The sequence below is a fragment of the Dysidea avara genome, chromosome 9 (genome assembly GCF_963678975.1).
Source record: "Dysidea avara chromosome 9, odDysAvar1.4, whole genome shotgun sequence".
In the NCBI taxonomy this organism is placed as follows: domain Eukaryota; kingdom Metazoa; phylum Porifera; class Demospongiae; order Dictyoceratida; family Dysideidae; genus Dysidea; species Dysidea avara.
In genome coordinates, this window is record NC_089280.1 from 32445376 (window position 1) to 32469548 (window position 24173).

The 24173-nt window shown below is 38.3% G+C and overlaps 1 protein-coding gene and 1 long non-coding RNA gene across 10 annotated transcripts in view; one reads left to right on the plus strand and one right to left on the minus strand.

Moving 5' to 3' along the window:
* LOC136267074 (receptor-type tyrosine-protein phosphatase S-like) overlaps nt 1-24173 on the plus strand; it is a 336067-nt gene that overhangs the window by 89443 nt on the left and 222451 nt on the right. For 7 of the 8 annotated variants that reach the window (XM_066062124.1, XM_066062129.1, XM_066062130.1 and 4 more), the window contains exons 2-3: nt 7804-8136; nt 8189-8437. The exons of the other annotated variant lie outside the window; for it this stretch is intronic. In XM_066062124.1, the coding sequence (XP_065918196.1) occupies nt 7804-8136; nt 8189-8437 (582 nt within the window). The remainder of the gene's footprint in view (nt 1-7803; nt 8137-8188; nt 8438-24173) is intronic. 8 annotated transcript variants of the gene reach the window in all.
* LOC136267088 (uncharacterized) lies at nt 15905-16777 on the minus strand. Of its 2 annotated transcripts, none has more exons than XR_010706504.1 (3): nt 16504-16777; nt 16055-16255; nt 15905-16003 (listed from the first exon to the last, which is right to left on the minus strand). It is a non-coding gene; the product is annotated as an uncharacterized lncRNA (long non-coding RNA). The 2 variants fall into 2 exon arrangements; XR_010706503.1 differs by lacking the exon at nt 16504-16777 and adding an exon at nt 16313-16461.

The following is a 24173-nucleotide window of genomic DNA, read 5'->3' on the forward strand; positions in this document are numbered from 1 at the left end:
CTGCTCGATGCATATCACAGTTACCCCAACAATGTTCACATTCACAACTAGCTAGCCATCAGTGAAACTACTGGTGTTGCGAGTTTACAGCAAGCACATTTGCGTTCGTCTACTTGTCAGCACTGTCGCCATTATACCATCAACACACTTCAGCTATGCTAATGCACCTGTTTGTAACATTTGTCACTCTGCGGCCAGTTATAAAGCCTGTAGCTTCGTGGCCAACTGTTATAAAGCTTGTCGCTTCGTGGCCAGCTGTTATAAAGCTTGTCGCTTCGTGGCCAGCTGTTATAAAGCTTGTCGCTTCGTGGCCAGTTGTAATACAGCTTGTCGCATTGTAGCTAATAAAGCTTGTCGCTTCGTGGCACTGATTAGTTGTAATAAAGCTTGGCGCTTTGTGGCCAGTTGTTATAAAGCTTGTTGCGCTTCTTGGCCAGCTTGTATTAGCTAGTAAGCAAGCCTTGGACCTAAATAACAGCTACTAAAACAACATTTACCTGGCCACTAAGCCGGCGGCACAAGCAAACACGCTGTAAAGAACCTTACCTAGCGTGACTCTGTGCTTCTTTTGTCAGTGCTGGTAACGAGCTGCTTTCTAAATAGGTTAGATACCCACTGTCAGTTTTTAGTAGGTTGAAACCCTCGTGCTTGGTTTGGCACCTCGGCGGGAATTAATTAGTGACCTCGGCTGCGCCTCAGTCACTACTTAATGCCACGCCTCGGTGACCAAACCGCGCCCTTGGGTTGTCAACCCTACTAAAAAACCTCCAGTGGGTATCTAACATACACTAAGTGCCACATACCATTATGTCTGGCCTCCCCCACACCATTATATTATATCATGAAAAAACATTGATATAACTTATTGGCTATATCACCATCTTGTCATATTAATACTATTGATATATTGATTATTGTGGTACCACTAATGTGTTGTTATGATTTGGAAGACATAGTAAGGTGAATTTGTACTTTGTTTGGATTATGATACACTTGCTATCTGCTGTTGGCAGGAAATAGTGGTAAACTTATTACAGTGGAAAACTAATTTGGGGGAAAGGATGTTCATATAATAGAATAATACATAAAATTGAACTTTCATACATTTATATACAGTACTTTGCTCAGCTACTATATGTGACCGTCTCAGCAAAAACCTGACTTGTTCACACAAGTATGCGTATTGAGAAAATCGAAATAATAAAATAATTCGTAAAATTACGCATGCTACAAAAAAACTACGCAAGTTTTTATCCAGCCAGTACTTGAAGAAGGAAGACTCAAATCGATTAACACTATATACTATCTTATTCGCCTGTTCATGGAGAGTTTGAAACTCTTTGTTTCGTTTCTCTAGCTCCAACGGTATGTGTGTCACGTGCGTTTGTTTACGATGCGGTAAACGTAAACAAAATCGTCATCATTTCTTCTACCAAACCGCCTTCATATCCATATGCGCAAGTATCTACAGGGCTAATACTATACCTTGGCTAATGTGCCGATCCATGGTGAACGTTTTAAGCCAAATTGCAACATTGTAGACTAATCCAAACGAAAGTTTTGGCTGCGAATGTAAGCGCCTGTAGTTTATTTTCAGTATAGTTGCTGTACAAATCGATTATCTTGCTCTTCCTACTGTCTAGCGCTATAATTCCAAAATTACACACCACAGAAGGCTGAAACTTTGGTGGTCCATTCCTTGAATACTGCAGATATTGCTGAGTGAATAAAAAAAATTTTTTTTATTGTGCAAACAAGTCAGGTTTTTGCTGAGACGGTCACATAATATTATACTTTTTGACAAAATACTCTAATTGAGCAGTCAGCATTACTATACGAAGTATACTAGCTAGCCGTCTGCAACTTTGCAGTTGGGATTCCATTCATGATAGGTTCGCAACCAATTTGGTGTTTGGATAATCAAGCATTCATTTAATCAGTGTTCAGATGATCAAGGTTCCACTCTAAATTGTGTGGCTTTTATGTTACATTTTTCAATAATGAGTCTGCACACGTCATTATATTTCTGTTGCCAATACTAAAGTTTGCTTACCAGTAACATCTTTATCTACCTGTAGTTACATACAAAGCACCACAAGAACCTTGTAGCAGAAGTCTCTACAATTATAAAAAAGGCCGATCTAGTATTGTTGAATGAAACATTATCTCATATTCCATGGAATCTTATTGAACAATGTGATACTGTTGAAGAATCCTGGATGTTGTTTAAAGATTTGTTTTTTGGAGTGTAGATGTTGCTGTGCCACATTTTAAATGGTAATGCAAAAAGTTAAAGCACTGGTTTTCATAAGATACTGTTCACCTAATCAGGCAGAAGCGTCGATTATATTCTAAAATTAAGTTGTCACCCTCTCCTTCCCAGTCCTTGATCTGTAAGTATCGACATGTCAGTAATCAGGTACGGAGTAAAACTAGAATGGATACTAAACATTTTACTGAGTCACTGTGCAGAAACTATTCCAAGGATTCGAGGAGGTTCTGGAATTGGGTAAACTCCAGAAAAGGTAGGCGTGACCCTATTCCTGCTCTAACTGATCATAATGCTACCATCACTAACGACACTGAAAAGGCTGAAGCTTTTAACAAATATTTTTATTCAGTGTTTACTAAGGAAGATATGACTCACTTTAACACAGTGAAGTCATCTATTGAGTTTTCGCCTTCTATTATTGACTCCATCAATTTTTCACCAGCTACTGTTTATGACCATCTATGTAATATCGATGCCTCAAAGGCTTGTGGACCTTATCTTTTACCAGGTTTTTTAATTGAAACATTGTGCAGAGTTCATTGCTACCCCTTTAGCCTACCTGTTCAATTTGTCCATGCGTGCTGGCAAATTACCACAAGACTGGGTAACAGGTAATGTTGTTCCAGTTTTCAAGCGTGACAAGACAATCTTGTTTCTAATTATCGCCCGATTAGTTTAACATCATTAGTTGTAAAGACAATGGAATGAATTATTTTGTCGAGTTTAACAAACATCTTAACTAAAAGTGGGTTACTTCATTCCAACCAATACTGTTTTCGCAAGGGTCACTCTACATCCCATCTGCTTATTGAAGCTGTTAATGATTGGGCAGAAACACTAGACTGTCATGACAGTTGTCACTGTTTACTGTTAGACTTTGCCAAAGCTTTTGACAGTGTACCACATCAACATCTATTACTGAAGTTAGAGAGCATAGGCATCACTGGTGATTTATTACAATGGATAGATCAATTTCTAATCTCTTGTTTTCAAAGAGTTGTTATCAGTGGCAAATTTTCTGAATGGCTTCCAGTCTTATCTGGTGTTCCCCAGGGCTCCATCTTGGGGCCACTGTTGTTCATCATATATATAAATGATATTACATCTGTGGTTCAGTCTTCTTCTATTAGAGTATTTGCTGATGATGTTTCACTTTACGCTAAAGTATCTATACAGGACGATTGTTTAAAGCTCCAAGATGATTTGTCCCACATTTACAACTGGTCTCTTCATTGGCAATTAAATCTTAACGCTCATAAATGTGAAGCTATTAATATCACAAATAAGAGAACACCAGTTTCCTTTACATATTCTATTGGACTGCAATCCATTAGCTGGGTCACTAAGTTAAAGTATTTGGGGGTTGTGATCAACTCTAAATTGAACTGGACAGATCATTATCAGAAAATTGTTCAGAAAGCCTCACTATGTTTAAATAGGCTACGTTGTGCTATGTATGGCTGCATTGATGCTGCAAAATCATTGGCATACAAGGCTTTAGTGAGACCCTGTCTGGAATATGGCTGCACTGTGTGGTCCCCCCATACCACCAAGAATATCAACTTGCTAGAGTCTGTTCAGCGTAGAGCTGCTCGATGGATTAAGAGTAAATATGACTCCACTTTGTACAGGTGGAGTAAGAACACTGATGACTGCTTGAAGGAACTGAAGTGGCCTACGCTGGCATCACGACAACAATACCAGAGTGTCATTATGGTGCACTCCATTATGCATAAACAAACTCCAATCAATTCCTGTCACCACTTTAATCTTAACACTAACTCTACACGATCTCATCCACTGGCTGCAGACTCGATCTTCTTCCATCAATGCATTTAGATATTCCTTCTACGTGAACGCACCATTTGTTTGGAACTCAATCCCATATGAAATTTTGTCCTTACCATCACGCTTATTTAGATCACGGCTCCGATGTTACTTGTTTAACTGATGTCTCTCACTTAGTATTACTTTTTGTATAGTTGTTTTTGTTTGCTCGTTTGTTGTTTTTGTTTGCTCGTAGATAGTCAATTTTTTTTAGTCAGTGTTTCTGTATTGCTTTTTGTACTGTGTATGTGTTTTGGGGACCACCTTGTACAGGCTATAAGCCTTTTGTGTACCCTTTCTTTAGATAAAATTGATAATAATAATAATAATAATAATAATATGTAAAATTTGAACAATGCAAAAATACCAATTTGTAATGCGACAGGATGTTTTCTATTAAAACAGTTAGCCTATACACTAATTAAATGCTTGGGAAGCTAAGCTTTAGTTTGTTGAGAAGCAAAAGCGACTACAGAAATTTTGGTAACAGGTTTTTAAATTTCTGTTACATGCATACTTAAATCTAGGAAGTTTGGGAGCATGCTCCCCCAGGACAGTTTTGAAAAGTATGTATTCTGAGATAGAATCTGGTAAGAAGTTTCACCAAGCAATCTTTAAAGGTGACATTTAAAATCTGTTAAGAGTTGATTGATATCTGCTGCTTATGCTGGCACAGTATCAGGAGCAGGCCAAAGAGGTGATGTGGAACTACTGTATGTGAAGTTTGAAGCATACAACAGACATGATGCTATTCTAGGAGTCTGGGGGCATGCTCCTAGGAAAATGTTCAGGTTTTAAACATCCTGAGATACAATTTTAGACTATATTTACTATGGTGCATAGTATAAATAAGTAGTTTTTAAGAAAATTTTAAAAGTGTGACTTTTATTAGGATAGTTAACTGTTTTATTAGAGTGATCTGAACTTTTGATAACATCTGCAAATCAATGCAAAATTGTAAAATTGTCTGAATATACTTGACTAGTTTCTGGAACCTCAGAAACCCCCAGGATTTGCCCCTGAGAAGTATCGGTGCAACATCTATCATACAGTACGATAGTAACTATAGTAGGGACCACAAAGGAGTAGACGTGGCTCATGAAATAACATCACCCAAAAACCAGATTCAATTTTCCCAGACGACGATGAAGCAGTATTGGTTAGGTAAAACTAAGTCCAAACAAACTTTCAGATCTATCCGAAATGCTTTCAACAAGTTACTATGGAATTTTAAAAGAGTTTTATTCAATGGAATTTTCTACTGATTGACTGAGTAAGTAACTGACTGATGCCTTCAGACAAGCGTAACTCGATAACAGCTAAAGCTACGGGCTTGATTGTTTCACTGTTCAAAGTAGCTTCAGCCCGATAGGTGCCTTTTGGCATACCGCAGCACATACAATGCATTCTTCAAGGACTTACCAGTATCTTCCTTTGTGTCCCATTCATCTTTGCTGACAGTGAAAGGTGTCGATTTGGCAGTAGCACATGATGGCTTCCCTTCGTAACGGAAATCATCCGTGTTTTTCATAGTGGCTATTTTGATTGCAGATGTGCTTTTCGAACAGTTCGTGAATTGTACTGCTGTGTAATGGTTTGAACACAGCCGACAGCAAAGCGCAATGGATACTTCACTTTTCAGACAATAATTAATATAATTGGGGCACGCGGCACCACTTCTTTCGGTATTCATGGATTGCAGAGGTGTTTTTTCAAGCAGTTCTTGATTTGAAATGCTGTGTAACGGGTTGAACATAGCTGATAATGAAGCGTAATGGATACTTCACTATTCAGACGATAATTGATTTAGCTGGGGTGTGTGGCGCCATTTCAGATGCGGTATGCATGGGTTCACCAGTCATAATAAAATTATTTACAAAAAAAGTTAAAAAACAAGTACACAAAAAATTTTGTAAATTTCAACTAGAGTAGGGACCATAGCACATCAATAAAAAGTACTGAAACAAGTTGGAGTAGTCCATGATATTATATCACAGTAAAACATTAAGAAGTGTTATATCCCTACTGTGCATTTCCATATCTTGAGCACAGTAGGGATATAACACTCCTTATTGTTTTACTGTGATTTAATATCGTGCACTACTCAGGGGCGTAGCCAGCCAATATTTGATGGTTGGGCATAACATCAACAACTTAACTACACACACAAGAAACACGCTTACTTTCATGTGAGACTTTATCAAAGAAAAATATGAAAAGTGTATGCACACAAGGCCTAAAATTATGTATGCTATAGTGTAAACAAATGTTGCTTGCATGCATGCAAACATTTTACTAGCTGTAGCTATGCTATTCTATTACTTGTAGGGTATGCATCCACCGACGATCGTCATAGCTGAGCATCACGTGACATCAAACTGCTGAACCTACAACATAAATAGTTCATCACATATTTACTACAATCACCTGGCAGTATAGCTTACAGACCAACCACCACAGCGATATGCAATGCTTTTCAAGTAAACGCCACATGGCCCAAAATGAAGGCCGGGGGGCCTAATTTATGAACTATAATCAGTCCATAGATAATCACAAAATTTAATACCAGCATGCCAAGAAAGTTTCGTCCCAGACATATAGCAGCCAATGTACATTTTGCATGTATCTGGTGTAAACCACAACTCAGTTAATCAGTACAAATTGTGCACGTGACACTTTATGACTTGACCTTTTCTCCATTTCCAGCTCCATTTGCATATGCTATTATTGTTATCTAGAAGAGTACGTTTTCCCGTTTTCTTTCATCAGCAGTAAGTAATTAGGCTATGTGATATTTTCCGTATCAAAAAATACGCTTGACAAGTCCACTGAAACGAAATCTTTTGCTACCAGCACCATCTGCACTGAATCCTACTGACGATTATCACTAACTGTGATTTAGAGGTACAGTACCACGCTTCTGGCTCCATTTTAAATTTCGAATTTAAACCGCGCCAAGAAGTGTGGCACGTGCGTCTACATGAAGTGTAATTATAGGGACTTTCCAAGGGATTTTCAGTGCAATGGATCACGTGATACACCATCTATCTCGATCCTTTCTTCGAAGTCAATGGTTCAACATGATGTACACGTTTACGCTTTACAGTATTAAAGTAGGGTTGTTTTGTGTGCTGCTGTGAATCCTCACATGAATCTTAAGCTACTTGTGATGGTTGGGCAAAAGTTTGTGATGATTGGGCAAGAAACTGTGATGGTTGGGCAAATGCCCGCCCATGCTCACCCTTGGCTACGCCATTGGCACTACTCCAACTTGTTTCTGTACTCTTTATTGATGTGCTATGGTCCCTACTCTAATTGAAAATTTCAAATTTTTTCATGCACTTGTGTAAGAATAATATTATTGTGAATGTCGATGCCTGTATATATAGGAGTTTTAATATTGCTACTATGACTACACAGTGATTTGATTTGGGGAATGTTGACCTCAGTCATGTCTAAAAATAGTGTATAGCATTTTAATATTTGGAAAAATAGCATACTCACTTTGAAACATGTTAGGATATTAGCTACAGGATTTAAAGAATTAATAGGTCCACTAGCCTTAATAGACATTCATAGATATAGATATTACTATGTAGTTTATAGCATACTGAAGTAGAGAACACAGCAACACATTCAGTGTGTATTATTTGACCAATGGCATAGTGTTTTGATAGACATTTACTCACTTTTATTTGTGTTAGTTTTTAGCGTTCTGATTGATGCACAGTGTACTAAAGTTAATCTGTTGGTGGATGGTCAACCATATTCTGGTAATACATTGTATAAACTAGTTGGGAGCAGTGGTTCGTTTGTCAGCTGTGAGTGTATTACAAATAGAAGAGTAGACTGGTGGGACCCAGAGGGGATGATGGTACCTACATGTGGAAATATCAGCTTGACTACTGAATATTGTGTTGATGAAACTCCTAGAAGAATAAGAACTCTTAACTTCACTTCATTTATGTTATCTTCAGCAGGAGCATATACATGCAGAGCAAAAAATATACTGGCAACTTTGAATATCAGTGTTTTAGGTTAGTTATTGTTGATGATTTTGTGAGCTCTATAATGCTGCATTATGTGTAGGTCCTCCAACAATTACTAATTATTCAAGGAATATTAATGTAGCAATGGGAAGTAATGCAATTTTGTTTTGTGAAGCTACTGATATGGGAAAATTAGTATATACCTGGGAGGAAAAATCTGGACGCAGTTGGACTACTATTATGGGTGCTACCATGTCATCATACACTACAACAATTAGTGGAGAGTACAGATGCATTGTGAGCAATGAGGCTGGATCAGTTAATCGCACCATTACAGTGAATATATATGGTGAGTATACTGTTTCATATTATGCAGTAACTTGCTAATTATCACCATATGTATGTACAGTTACTTTTTAATGCTATGTTGAACTTTAAATTCCGATTTCCCTTGCACAAGTGCTTATCATACAGTACAGTAGTACTGTATATTAGTGAACATGAAAAACTAGGCTTTTTTAGCCAAAAGTTCCACCCTAAAACCAGCTTCAACTTCCTTCATGACAGCTTGGCAGCATTGGTTAGGCACAGCCAAGCCCAAATATGTTTCAGATTATAATCCCAAACTCTTCCAAAAACTTTCTGCAGAATTATAAAATCTTTCATAATTTTATGCTGACTGACTGCCAGACTGATGCCTCCAGGCAAGCCTAACTCGACCATGGATAAGGCTACAGGCTTGATTTCTTTGCTATTCGATGTCATTTTGCCCCAACTACAGCACGTACAATACACACATCATGGACTTGCCTATGTCTCCAGTTCTTTTTACTGGCAACGGCAGGTGTCGATTCGCAATAACTTGATGTGGCATCCCTGTGGCTGTGCTGTCCATAGTTTCTGTAGTGACTGGATTGACTGCAGAGATGCTTTTTGTACTGTTCTTCATTTGTAATGTTGGATGATAGCTGCAAACAATGCGTATTGTCCTCCTCCCTTTCTGTTACATAATTGATTGTTGGGGCACACATTCTGATGCAAAATTCCTTTTATGGAATTCCTGGCACCATTCTTAATGCAGTAAGCACTGGTTTATATGTCCTAAAAGTACTCAAGAAAATTTGGAATTTTCAACTAGAGTAGGGACCATAGAACATCGATAAAAAGTACTGAAACAAGTTGGAGTAGTCCAAGATATTAAATCACAGGAAAACAATAAGTTATAGTTATATCCCGGTATGAGGGTGATATCATTGTTATTACACGAGTCCGAGGCGAGTCCGAAGCGGAGCCAAGGACGAGTGTAATAACAATGATATCATCCGAGTATACGGGATATAACTGTTTTATATCCCAGTGTGTGGGAGTGCGCAGAAGTTTACGGATAGTAAATTAAGCTCCGGCTTGAGTTCCTGTCACTGTGCTCAAGATTTCGTCCGAATTGTGTGGAGATTCTACTTCGTAGCCACAAGAGAGACCTTACATACTGCCTACAAAACTGTAGCGAAGGGCGGTGTTATGAAGCAGCGGTTCCAGGTACGATTTGCCTTCATCAGAAATTGGTATAGTGGTGCCGCGTGGTGTGCAAGAGAAAAATAAAGTCCAACAAGTGGCTACCATAGTCCAAGATAGAACGATGAAGCTAGAGGAAGTTAGTTCTTCACCATAGTGACCGTTGGGAGTGATTGCTGGAGCGAAAATCGTCACGTACTATTCTTGACATTTGTTGAACTATCGTATTGGTAACTTGTAGTGTTATTGTGTAAAGGATTAACAGTATTCTTGTAAGATTTAGGTAGTTTTAAGTGCTGTATTGGTGTGTTTTGTATCAATATTTCCTTATTTGGCTCTTTGTTCCATCGGTAAACAATGCCATTCGCGGTTATTATGTCACGAAAGAGACTGAGTGGCTCCGCAACAGGGTGATAAGTTAGTTATCACTGGGTGATAACTAATATATCGTACAGTAGCAGCGCCGCTCTGTCTAGCTGTATGGTAGTTATAACCCAGCGCAGCGCTTTGATACTCCCACACACTGGGGTTTAAGAAGTGTTATATCCCTACTTTGCTCAAGATACCATAATGGAAATGCACAGTAGGGATATAACACTTGTTATTGTTTTACTGTGACTTAATATCATGGACTACTCCAACTTGTTTCCGTACTTTTTATCGATGTGCTATGGTCCCTACTGTAGTTGAAAATTCCAAATTTTTTCGTGTACTTGTTTGTTAACTTTTTTGAAAAGAATTTTATTGTGACTGGTGAACCCCATGCATACTGTATTTGAATGGCGCCATGCGCCACAGCAATATCAATTATTGTCTGAAAAATGAAGTACGCATTACGCTTCATTGTTAGCTATGTTCAACCTGTTATACAGCATTTCGAATCAAGAACTTTTCCGGAAGCACCTCTACAATCTGCTCATACCAAAAGAAATGGTACCACAACCCAATTTTATTAAGTATCGTCTGTAAAGTGAAGTATCCACTATGCTTCACTGTCAGCTATGTTCAACCCGTTACACAGCAATACAAATCAAAAACTGCTTGAAAAGCACCTTGGCAATCAAAATAGCCACTATGAAAAATACGGACGATTTCCATTTCAAAGGAAAGCCATCATATGCTCACGCCAAATCGACACCTATCCCTGTCAGCAAAGTTGAATGGGACACAAAGGAGGACACTGGTAAGTCCATGAAGAATGCATTGTACGTACTGCGGTATGCCAAAAGGCACCTGTCGGGCCAATGCGACGTCGAACAGTGAAAAAATCAAGCCTGTAGCCTTAGCCGTTATCGAGTTACGTTTGTTTGAAACCATCAGTCAGTTACTTACTCAGTTAGTCAGTAGAAAATTCCGTCGAATGAAAAAAAATTAAATTCTGTAGCAATTTGTTGAAAGCGTTTCGGGTCGATCTGAAAGCTTGTTTGGTACCTCACCAATACTGCCTCATCGTTGTCAGGGAAAATTGAGGCTGGTCTTTGGGAGATGTTATTTCATGAGCCACGCCTACTTTTTTGTGATCCCTACTATACAGTTACTATCATACTGTATGATTATGTTATAAAAGAGGAATTTTAAGTTGGATTAGGGGTCAAGAAAAAAGTTGTGAAACAAGGGAGTAGTTAAGAGGTGAAACAAGGGAGTAGTTAAGAGGTGAAACAAGGAAGGTTGCCTATACCTGCAGATTAAGGCTGGAACGAAGGCTCCGAAGGTTTCGAAGCTTCGAAGCTTGCACCGACTCCGAAGCAGTTATAACACACTTAAAGGTTCGCATGTTTAATTATACGCATGCACATTCTAACACGTAGTGTTAATTAAGAAAATGGCGTTACGAGAAGCCAGCAGTAGTTTGGGTAATAACCGCAAATACATTGGCGATTCGAGCACTGGAAGCGTAAGAGAACACGACGATACTGCTGGAAGGAAAGTGTCAGAAATCTGGAAACACTTTAGTAAATCTGCGGACAAAAGAAAAGCTGTCTGTTCAATTTGTGACAAAGAACTCCCGTACTCGGGATGAACAACAAATCTACGAGACCATTTCGAGGCAAAGCATTCAGTTAAGTATTCCACCACGAGCAAGCCAACAACTTCGTGTACAACGATGGAAGATTTTGTGAAGCGAATGAAATGCAGCAAAGCTCGTGCAAAGAACATTACTGACAGAGTGAGCCAGATCATAGTGCAAGATTTACGGCCAATTAGGATTGTCGAATGTGAAGGGTTCAGAAGTCTTTTAAGTTATTTGGAACCAGGTCACACTTTACCCAGCCATAAGAATTTCGTGAGTGACATAAACCACAAATTCGAGACATGCAAAAATAAACTGAAAACTCGCCTGGAATCGGAAGCTCCTTGTGTGTCTATAACCACTGACATTTGGACTAGTATGGCCACTGAAGCATACATGACAGTGACTGTTCATTACATTGATGCAAGCTGGAAAATGCAGAATTTTGTGCTAGAAACAGTTTCATTTCCTGAGAGACACACTGGAGTGAACAATGCCGAGAAACTGAAAGAGATAACTGAGAGGTGGGAATTCTTCATTATGTTTTGCAGTCAGTCATGACCAGGCAGCCAATATGGAAGCTGCTGTGCATATCTTGACAGATGAATACAATTGGCAGAGTGTTCCATGTGTAGCCCATAGGCTACAGTTGTGTGTTTTGGCTGGATTAAACATCAGTGCTATTGACAGACTAATAGCAGCTGCTAAGAAGATTGTTAGTCATTTCAGCCACAGTGTGGTAGCAACAGTAGTCCTGAAAGAAAAGCAGGATCAAATGAAAATTGATGCACAGAAGCTAGTCAATAGCTGTGCAACCAGATGGAATTCCACATACGAAATGCTTAAACGTCTGTTAAAGCTCCGTTGGCCTGTAATTGCAGTGCTATCTGACGAATCAGTAACAAAAAGAAGTGACCGTTACTTTGATCTCAAGACTGAACAATGGAAGCTTGTTGAGGATCTTGTGCCTGTTCTTGAGCAATTCAGTGTCGCCACTACATTTTTTAGTTATGAAGAAAATGTTTCTATTTCTTCAGTATTTGCCATTGTATATGGCTTACTTGATCACCTCGAATTTCCCAGAGAGGAGTCATCATCTGACTCTAAAGTGATTAGAGAATTCAAGGAAACTGTGGCAACACAATTAATAGAGAGATTTGAGTTGACATCGCTGCATTCAGCACATCCTATGCTGATGGGATCACTACTTGATACATTGTCAAAATACAAAGAGGAAAGTGAAGCTAGGAAACTTAAGCAATCTCTCAAAGAATTGATGGAAATGTATACAAGTGAGGACAGTGTTGGTTCTTTTTCTCCTGCCACACCAAAAAAAACAAAAAATTGACTGCTTTGGACGAGCTCCTTGGCCCTGAGAATCTTACAATGGTACCTTGTATGTTTGATAGTGAACTTGAAAAATACTTTGCTGAATTGCCAATATCTTGAAAGGAAAACTCACTTATTTGGTGGAAAGAAAATTCCAGTCGTTACAAAAGTTTATCTTCTGTTACTCAGCGTTTGTGTATGCCCGCTACATCAACATCCTCAGAAAGGATTTTCTCCAAAGCAGGTTTAACCGTTACAAACTGAGAAGTTGCTTGAAGCCAAAGCATGTCGATACGTTAGTGTTTTTAAACAAGAACTTAAGTAAATTATCTTAAAGTATCAAGAACTTGAGTAATTTGTTGTAAAGTAGTAAAAGTACCATGTGTCATAACTGTCATTTGTTTACATCACATTTATATCTATATAGTACATATAAACTACAACTCAGTACAAACTGATGTGCAATCCATAAGCTGTTTGTGTAAAGTTTCATAAATCTTTGTCTTTACAGTGAGTCCCTGTAGAAAATAAGTCACAATAATAATTACATTAAGTTGATGTTCCAAGTCTTATTCTATACCTTTGAAATGTTCAAAGCTTCGAACCTTCGTTCAATAATAGTACCAAACCTTCGGATGGTAAAAATTGACTTTCGTTCCAGCCCTACTGCAGATATACTAGTGGACATTAAATCCTTCACTACGTTTTTCTTTGATTCTTAATCCAACTTAAGATTCCTAATTTTTACTTCTACTTGTATAAATAAGCGTGAGCCGTTACTATGAGTTACAGTAGAAACAGTTTTGTAATCCTCATGCTACATCAACACCCCACGTCATGGCCACACAGCAAGCTTTCAATTAGACACAATCCTTGTAGAGAATCAGCACCAAGGATTCTTTTCTGCCATGCATACCCTAAGTAATTATAGCTGGCTAGCTAAGAAAAAATTAGGAATTTTAAACTAAAGTAGGGATCAAATAGAATATATAGTGCACCAATAAAAAGTAAGCTTGAGTTGGTATTATGACAGCAAATTACTGTAACGCAAAAGAAGTGAATATCCCTACTGTGATGTGGAGTTTCCATAATTGAAATGCACAGTAGGGATATTCACTTCTTTTGTTACAGTAGTTTGCTGTTACAGTAGTTTGCTGTCACAATATACCAACTCAAGCTTGTTTCAGTACTTTTTATTGGTGCACTATATTCTAGTTGATCTCTACTCTAGTTTTAAATTCCTAATGTTTCTTATACTTGTTTCTGATCTTTTTATAGGACTGGTGATCAATCTACGTAACTAGTTTGTTTCATAAAGATGAATTGATGTAGCTATGGGAAGTCAATCAAAGAAGACACCATCAATCTTTTCGTTGAACATACATGTACACTGTGATTTTGCACATAAATTGGTGTAGCTGCTGATATTCTACAACAATTGTGACCGGATTTGCGAAAAGGTACCTTTTTCGCACATTTTTCAAAACCTGTTTTTTGTTATTAAAGCATTTGTATAATCACATACTATTCGCTGTTAAAATTTTAGCGCAATACACCCAATCGTTATTGAGATATAGGAGTTTTTCGATTCAATACATTACAAATTAACTTTAATACATCTATCAAACCTGTAGTATAAGATTCCGAATATTCTCCGTAACCAATCAAGGTGACAAATCTTCTTCTTAATCGTGACAAATCGCTGTGTTCAGAAACGGAGTGAAATTACAAAATAAAACGGATTAATTATTGCATGGCTGTTTCCTTTTCCTCGTGACGATGTGCTACTGCCATATTCTGTGTAATTCAGATTGTTTGGTGAGTTTATTGTTTACGTAACGAAGTTTTGTCGACTGTAAACACGTAACATACCTGTCAAATGAAGGATTTCTTTTAGCGCACACTGTTTCAATGCTTTTGTTGTTCAGTTGTTTAAAATAAGCCGACTAAAGCAAGCAGAGTAAACTATGATACTGGATAATAGCCACAGCGAGAACCGTGGTATTATACAATAATTAATTTTAGTTGTTAGCTTCTGTCAGGTTAAAAATGGTGGCGTGATTGTGATTAACCTGGCCTATGATATAAACACAGTGAAACACTACTGTAACAGCACTAGTAACTAGAAAATGAGTTAACAGATACAATTCAAAGAGATTAAATACATACAACACAGAAGTATTCTGAAGTGGAGGTCATGGCCGAGGTTCTGTTGGTTCAGGACATACGATGTCTTGCACTTCTGTTGGACAAAATTCTTTAATTTTATCGAATAAATACCATTTCCTTTCTATAGATAGTCCATCAGGGATGATAACTTGTGGAAGATCTGTGTGATGTGGATGCCATGAAGAATTTTTCCGTAAGTTAATACACCGCTCGGTGTCAGAAATACGGTTTTTCACAAATACCTTTCCAGGGCGTGATGAGCAAAACCTAAAGTGGTGCTACTGCGTTATCCCCTTCAACGCAGTTTTGATGGTGTGTTGCTCGAAATACTCTGCCCAGTTGTACATTGGCACTATGTTGCTTCCGTCCTGTGCTCCAACTAGTTGAGTGTAGTTTGGTTTTGCTGACTGGTTTACTACTCTCACAATATCATCAAGACATCCAATAGAAGTCTTCTTATAGTTTTGCTTCAGCAGTCCAAAACACCAATCAGGACTAAACTTTGTGTGGCCAACAGGAAGAAAAGAGATTGTGATATCATTATGTTGGCCAGTGAGAATGCGCCACATGAAGTAGTACATAAGAAACCGATTCTTATTCTGGCCACAGCAATTATCTGCATGGAAATGGACTGATTTTTCTCCAAATCCATGATGATAAAGGAAATGATGTAGCATTGAAATTATAGTATTTCCACCTTTGCCAACATTGGATGCCTCGTCGATCAAGTAGTTTATCTGAAATTATAGCACATTGGAGATGCAACTCATAAACATCACAGTATCAACTTACTTTCCGAGGAACAGCTTCGCAACAGACACCAAATATGGCACATTTACGAGGTGTCAGAAAATAAATAGGACCAGGCTGGAAAGGGTTGCTTGGGTAATGGACCTACAATAAGTAAGTCATTATAGTCAGTTAGCTATGATTTTATGCAAATACCTGTTGTGCCATGTCAAAGCTGTAATGTATGGTTTTGTTGTTGGAGTTGCAAGGTATTTCTGCTCCAGGAAGAGGAACTTCCATCGTTTCACCATGTGTGTACAGCTCTTCCAATGCTTTCACACTGTCCTTGCATGCCTTTCTGTAATAGTCCCTCTCCTCCTTAACATGTTTGATGTGTGTTTCAGCTTCCTTGATGGTCTACAGTAGGAAAAACAATAGAACTTTGATACTTTTCAGAATAGAATACTGACAAACCTTGATTTGTTAAGTGTTTAGCATGTGAAGCTTTGTAATGACAATCTGCACATTATAGACATGGCTTTGTTGTAATTTACAGTAGGTTACTAAAGTGATATTCATCACCAAAATGGTTATCTCTAATTGGGATATTCTAATATTTTCATGTATTGTTTTCTATAGTGTCATGATTATGTCTCTAAATTTACCTGTGACTTTTCTTCTTCTGGTTTATTAATGGATCTCATTATAGCTGTGCTATTTTGTTGACAGACCCAACACAAATCTGTGCGTGGCTTGGCAATGAGAATGTGTGGGAGCAGCTTTCTCCAGTATGCGAGAAAAGTGGTGTTTGCTACGTATCTGATGCCAGCCTGAATGCAAGAGTCTTTGTAACGTCTCCACACATCCTAAATGTGAGTAAATACAATAATGATTCAGCACTAGATCGTTCTGAGTGGTGTCACTGTTTGAAATGTAAAATAATTGTTTTCTCTTTTTGTTTGGGTGGGGGAGAGTCATCTGTTTACATCTCTCAAATGTTTGCGTTTACAATACAACTTGTAGTGCGATTTTGTTGCGCCTGACATATGTGACCGTCTCAGCGAAAACTCGCATTGTTTGCACAAGCATGCATATTTAGAAAAATGAAAATTATTTGTAAAATTACGCATTCTAAAGGAAAAAGTTTGCAAGTTTAAATGGGGCCGGTTCTCTGGGAAGGAAGTCTCAAAACAATGACAACTATATACCATCTTACTCGCCTGCTCATGGAGAGTTCGAAAATCCTTGTTTTGTTTCTGTAGCGCTAATGGTATATGGTTGATACGTGCATTTGTTAACAGTGCAGTAGACGTGAAGAATCGTTGCCATTTCTTTTGTAAAACTGGCTTTGTGAGTAACCACGCAATCAAATACCAGTCTAAACCTATGCCTCAGTTGATTGGCCAATGACTGCTGAATCTTTTAAGCCAAATTTCAACAGTGTAGGGTAAAGCAAACAAGAGTTACAGCCTCGAATGTAAGCGCATGTAATTTATGTTTAGTATAGTTGTTGTACAAATCGATTTTCTTACTCTACCTACTGTCTAGCACTATAATTCCAAAACTGCTCACCGGAATTAGCTGAAATTTGGATTATCCACTCCTTAGGCACTAGAGATAACGCTGAGACAATAAAAAGAAATTCGGCAAGTGTGCGAAAAAGCGGGTTTTTGCTGAGACGGTCATGTATAGAGTATGTTGTCTCTATGTTTGAAAGCTTCTAACATGTCAACTTTTATGAAAAAATATTATGTGAGTAGGATCACATGATCTCAATGGTTCCTTGAATGCCAGTTTTGAAATCCCAAGAATTTATAGAATTGTTTCAGTCCTTTCATACAAGAAAACTAACCTTTTTACTGCTGCTCGATGGTAACAATTTCATACCGTCTCTTTTATATCCAGGTATGCGTCCAGGCAAGAGGATGGCATGTTGTTCAGCATAGTTCTGCAGAAACTTGACAGCAGCATTGATGACATCAAATGGCATGGCGTTGTGAGGAAGACACTTACTGTTTCCATGGACTCGTGGTGTCATTCCACATTCCAAGTAATGTGACCTAATGGACTGAAGTCTCTTCTTTGGTCCAATTCCATAAAGAAACCCAAAGGTAACTGAACAAACCGGAACCCTGTTGTGCATGTAGTCAGAATAGTTCCTTTGTCTCCTTTTAGCCTTGTGTCTACCATCTATGATGTTCTCACTCCTGTTCAATGTTGTCATCAATGACCCTAAGATGACCATGTCAAGTTCGTCGTGTGTCATAAGAGAGGCTTGAGCCCTCATTTCAATGAAGTGCTCTGTTGTGAACTGAGAGCTACATGGTCTACCATCAGTCTTCTTGCAACCACATGTGTTTACTACGAACTCTTCACAAAGTAGACCTTCCCTTTCATCTACCAGTGTACTACTACCTGTGGCTGGAGGTGGTAATGATGAACTGCTACTGTCACTGTTTGAATCCATTCTCCTTCTTTTCCTTGCAGATGTTGAACCAGGAGTACTACTGCTTCTGTTGGTAAGTGGTGTGCTAGTGAATGGCTGATTATCATTCAGTGATGTATCAGGCAGTGATGTATCAGGCGTACTGGTGATCGGCTGACTATCATTCAGTGATGTATCAGGCGTACTGGTGATCTGCTGACTATCAGTAGACACTACACTGGCTGGGCAATACACTTCTGGAACACAAGAAGATTCTGGAGTCATTGTTTCCTGGTGGTTATTTGCTAGCGGAGACTGAAGCATGCCACTGCCTGGAGACATAGTAGTATCAACTGCTGAAGTAAAGTTTAGGGAAATCTCTTCTTTGAAAAGACCTACTGTTCAACTAATTTTAATGTTTTTTGTGTATGTTGTAAATATACCTGCATTGTTGTCAAATTCTTCATAAGTGTCTTCATTACATTCAGTAGTGTTTACATCGTAACCTAGGTGGAATTTTCACCTCGACATGGCAGAAATATTTTAATGGATTCCTTACCGCATTCCGATTCTACGTCATTTTCATCATCGTCAAAATATTCCTCAATAAGCGCCTCAAATTCTTTGTGGTTTGTGTTTAGAGAGTGACCAAGCCCATCGTTACAAAGAGAGTTTAAAGCTGAAGTAACACTATTTCTACTCTGAATGGCCATTGCAGCAACTTCGCGTGCAAAAGAACCGCCATTGAAAACAAATCGGCTATTTGTAAGTGATTCCGTGTTACGTCTATCGTAGTATGTGCACATGGCCCTATATTTTGCATAGTATCTTTCGGTACAATGTACCCACGAAGCTATAATTTTGTAGTGTAATAGCCTAGGCTTATGCGCACCCATATATGCAATAAAAAAGGAGGCTTATTATTTTTGGAAATTTTCAGTCGCTCTTTACTCGAGTTTTGAAATGTGCGAAAAAGGTACCTTTTCGCAAATCATGTCACAATTGATTTAATTGAATGATTTATATGTCTTATGGTTTAAGACAAATGTACAGGAAATAAATAAGGGGCCTAAACACAAGGGTACCAAGAAGCTTGAAAGCAGCTGGAACCCTGGAAAGGCAAACACACACTCAAAAAAGAAACAAAACACACACATTAGTTGTTAGTTAAATTAGTTTGTTTAACATATCTGATTGATCCCTTAGTTCTGAGGAGCGACCATTGAAAATTCTGTATGAGCAGGATATTGCAATTCTGGCAGCTTGCAGCTTGATCAAACGATGGCTTACAAGCTGGGCATACAGGCCAGTACATCGGTGTTCATAGAATGAAATACCTTAGTACTTAGAACTTACACAGCAAAGCAGTGCATTAAGAAACGAAAGTCATTAAACCATGCCAACTATATTATAAATCAGCTCATCCCTCTACTATGCTAAGACACTAATTCTCTGTGAGTGCTATCCCACTAGGAGAAGACTAAGAACATGTTGCTATCCACCTGTCATCTGGAACAGTCAGTTGAACTCAAACACACGAGACTAATTAGCATGTGCTTGTTCTACTTTGCTAAGAATGAGTTTTTAGCCACCTGTCATCTGGGACAGTCAGTTGAATTCAAACACATGACAAACAATTAGCCGGTGTTTATACAAGGGGGTGACACACAGGCACTCACTGTAGGTCAATCTACAACTGCGGTCAAAGTCAAAGGTCAAGGCCATCAAATTCATGCCAAGTCAACGTTTAAGGCTAAGAATTTCTGACCCACAATTGAAAAGTACTAAAATATCGTCAACAAGTCACCATGCAGTCAAAGATTGAAAAAAGGCTCTTAGTCACAGGTCAAAGCAAATTTTTGGCTGGTCAAAACTTTAACCATGGTTGCAGATTTACCTACAGCGCGTACCTACATGACAACCCCTTGTCATAAAATGAAATACCTGTTTGAAATGTAAACAATTAAACCATGCCAATTAATCAGAATGAACCTGTTCTACTTTGCTAAAAACGAGTTCTTATCCTACACCTGTCATCTGGAGCAATCAGTTGAGTTCAAACACACAAGAAACAAATGTACCGGCCAGCACAGAAAGTCGAGCGGCACGTACTAAATAAATTATTAGCAGGAAGCCACTAATACGCTATTGCGAATAAACGAACACCTTGCATTGCCAGTGAAAAGAACTGGGTACAAAAGAAAGTCCATCATGCATGTATTGTGTACATACTGCGGCTAGTGAAAAAGCACATCTTGGGACAAAGCGATGTCAAACAGTGAAGAAATCAAGCCCGTAGCTATATCCATTGTCAAGTTATGCTTGGCTGAAGGCATGAGTTAGTCAGAATAAAATTCTGTTAAATACAATTTTTTTTTAAATTCCGTAGAAACTTTTTGGAAGGGTTTGGAGTTAGTCTGAAGACATTTTTGGGCTTGGCTGTGTCTAACCATACCTCCAAGTTGTCATGAAGGGAAAGGTTTCAGGGTGATATTTTTGGATGGAAAAGCCCAGTTCTGCATGGTCTATACTATACAGTACTACCGTACCGTATGATGTGATGGATATTTATTTCCTAATTAAGGCACGGGCATAGACTGAAGTAAAGGGATTAGATATTCACTAGTATATCTGCAAGTAAAGGCAACCTCTCTTGTTTCGCTACTTTCTAGCTATTCCCTTGTTTCACTACTCTTTTTGATCCCTAATCCAACTTAAAATTCCGAAAATTTTCCTTCCACGGGTACATTTTTATAACATACATAGTTGTGAATAATGAACCCGTACATACCACATCAAAAGTAAATCTGAATGCACGCTCCAACGATCAATTACATACTGAAAAGTGAGTTGGCCAATATGTTTCATTTTCAGCTATTTCCATCTGTTACACAGCATTACAAACAAAGAGTATTACTCTGCAATCGATTCATTTGCCACAGAAAATATGGGCAAGTAGAAGGATAGCCAGTCAACGCAACCAGAGGAAAGCCATATCGTGTTATCACTAATCGACATCTTGCGTTGTCAGTGAAAAGAACTGAATACAAAGGACAAAGGTAATGCATGGACCGTAGCTCCTGCGGTTGGAGACAACGTACATCTCGAGATGAGGCAATGTCGAATAGTGAAGAAATCAGGCCCAAATCCCATAGAAACTTGATGGCAGAGTATGAGGTTGCTCTGAAGGCATTTTTGAGCTTGGTAATCCAAACCAATATCATTAAGCTGTTATGAAGGTATTGTGAGTCTGGTTTTAGGGTGATACATGTATTTTTGGCCATAAAGCCGAATTCTTCATGATCCCTAATATACGGTACTGTCGTACTGTAGGATACTCAAATGTAAGCTTTTAATTTTTTACTTACACTTGTTACTGAAGAGATCATCACATTGTCATCTCATGTTAAACCTGTCTCCTTACATGCTATTAGTGAACATTAGTGTGGTAGAGTAACTCACCTAAAATTGGACGGGTTTCAAAATTGGATGAGATTATTCGAGTTACAACAGGAATTTTCAAACAACCTGTATGTTTAGATATTTCAAGGCTGTGGGACTTTGCACTCCAAGTATCAGCTTCCTCAGCTTCTTTGTCTAGTGGCAGCAGACCTGCAAAGCATTTCCGATTAATACGTATGATCAGGAAAAAAGGTTGATTCACGGACACCCACAGTTTACAAATCACACTTACATTTAATCAACGGTTTCATATCTTTAATTTATAGAGTAACTCATCTACTTTCTAAATATCCCCAGTTTATTTAATCTAATCCTTTAAATCACACATTACAAATCAAATGAGACGTCACTGGAGTAATAATCATGCCATAAATTTAAGCATATGGAAATTTGATTAAGTATACGCTGTTTGAGATAAGTTTATGGGAAATATGTACCGTATGCTTTTACAAACACCATTTACTTCCGTACACTTAAATTTATGGTGCGATTATTACTCTAGTGACAGTGACGTCTCATTTTATTTGATTTGTAATTAGTGATTTAAAGGATTTGATTAGATAAACTGGGGAAATTTAGAAAGTAGATGAGTTGCTCTTCAAGTCAAAGATATAAAACCATTGATTAAATATAAGTGTGATTTGTAAACTGTGGGTGTCCGTGAATTGACCTTTTTACGGATTATACATATTACTCGTAAATGACTTTGCAGGTCTACTGCCACCAGACACAGACAAAGAAGCTGAGGAAGCTGATATTTGGTGTGCAAAGTCCCACAGCCTTGAACTATCTAGACATACAAGTTGTTTGAAAATTCTTGTTGTAGCTTGAGTAATTCCGTCCGATTTTGGAGCCTGTCTGATATTAGGTTAGTTATTCTACAGTACAGCTCAATTACAACTTTGCACACGTGTGGATTAAAATTGCATGGTACTGAACGCAAGAACGTGTGTATATAGCTTAACATTGCATGCATGAAGAATAAAATTACATGTTACACACGCGTGAATACGCATAGACTAGTGCAAGTGTGTTGGTTGTGAAGTTGGCTCTCTGCGTACACGCTACTGTACAGTTGTATGGCAAGTTTCTTTGTACAGTAATTACGCTGGATATATGATTGTAATTTAATACACCACAGAAAGTGCATACAGTATACAGTATATTAATGTACGAATGCTGCGCTATATTAAGACACACAGTAGTGTGTCGTGCGGCCCAAGAAGCCAGTGCACAACACCGTGAGTACATTAACAGGAAGAGAGAAAAGACGGTTTTCACACCTTTGTAGCTCCGTTATCCCTTAAACTAAATTTGCTACAGAAGTGCCAGCTAGGTATGGGAGGCCACATTCCAGATTTGAAGAAAATTGCTCTAGCCATTTCCGAGACACAATCAGCCAAAGTTAGGGTGTTTTTTTTTTCGTGTTTTTCTCTGTTGTTTTCTTCGACGTCTTCTTTTCGCACACTTTACAAAATCTGTCATAAAATACAAATGCTTACTCTGATCAAGCTGAAATTTGATGTACTTAAAGCAAGGGTTCGTTAAAGCAAATCTTAGTACCAAGTTTGTGGGAATCTGATGAACATTTGTGGAGCTACCACTGATTATTTGTGTAAAATAAGGTCAAAGGTCTGTCACTCCCACAGGGTAAACCCCTTGAAGAAATGAGCTGAAAATGCTATGTAGATAAATGCTATGTAGATGGAGTAACTATTGTATGAGTGTCTTTATGTGGTTTGAAAGGAATCCAGATAAGGGCCATCGCGATATGTCACGAAACCAAACCTTTTTCACAATTATGCGATCAATTTTTATTAATAAAAAACTATTAGTTATCACTCCTGCCAGGCAAACCACTTAGAGCAATGAGCTGAAAATCAGTGTGTAGCTGAAATAATTATCATAGAAAGTCCTTGCAGTAGTACAGACGAATTGGAATACAAACCACTGAGTTATGATGCGAAAGCCAACTACATGTAGCTAGTGCGAGATCGAGATACTCTAATAGAACAGTCACCCTAATAGAGCATTCAGCTACATTTATAACTTACTCCATTATAGAATTATATTATATTGCAAGTTATTCTGTGGGGAGTTCAGCTACAAACAGTTAATCTGATACACAATTGAGCTACAAGCAAGTCGCCCTGTAGAGAGTTCAGCTACAAATATATCCGGCGCTGTAGAGATTCAGAAAATTACAAGGCACACTGAAGAGAGTTCAGCTATAAACAAGTCACCCTGTAGAGAGCTCAGCTACAACAAATCACTGTATAGAGAGTTCAGCTATAAAGAAACAACCCGGTATGGAGTTCATCTATATAAACAAGTTAGCTACCCTGTAGAGATCAGCTACAAACAAGTTACTTTATACAATGTTCAGCTACAAGTAAGTCACTCTGTAGAGAGTTCAGCTACAGATAAGTCACTCTGTAGTACAAACAA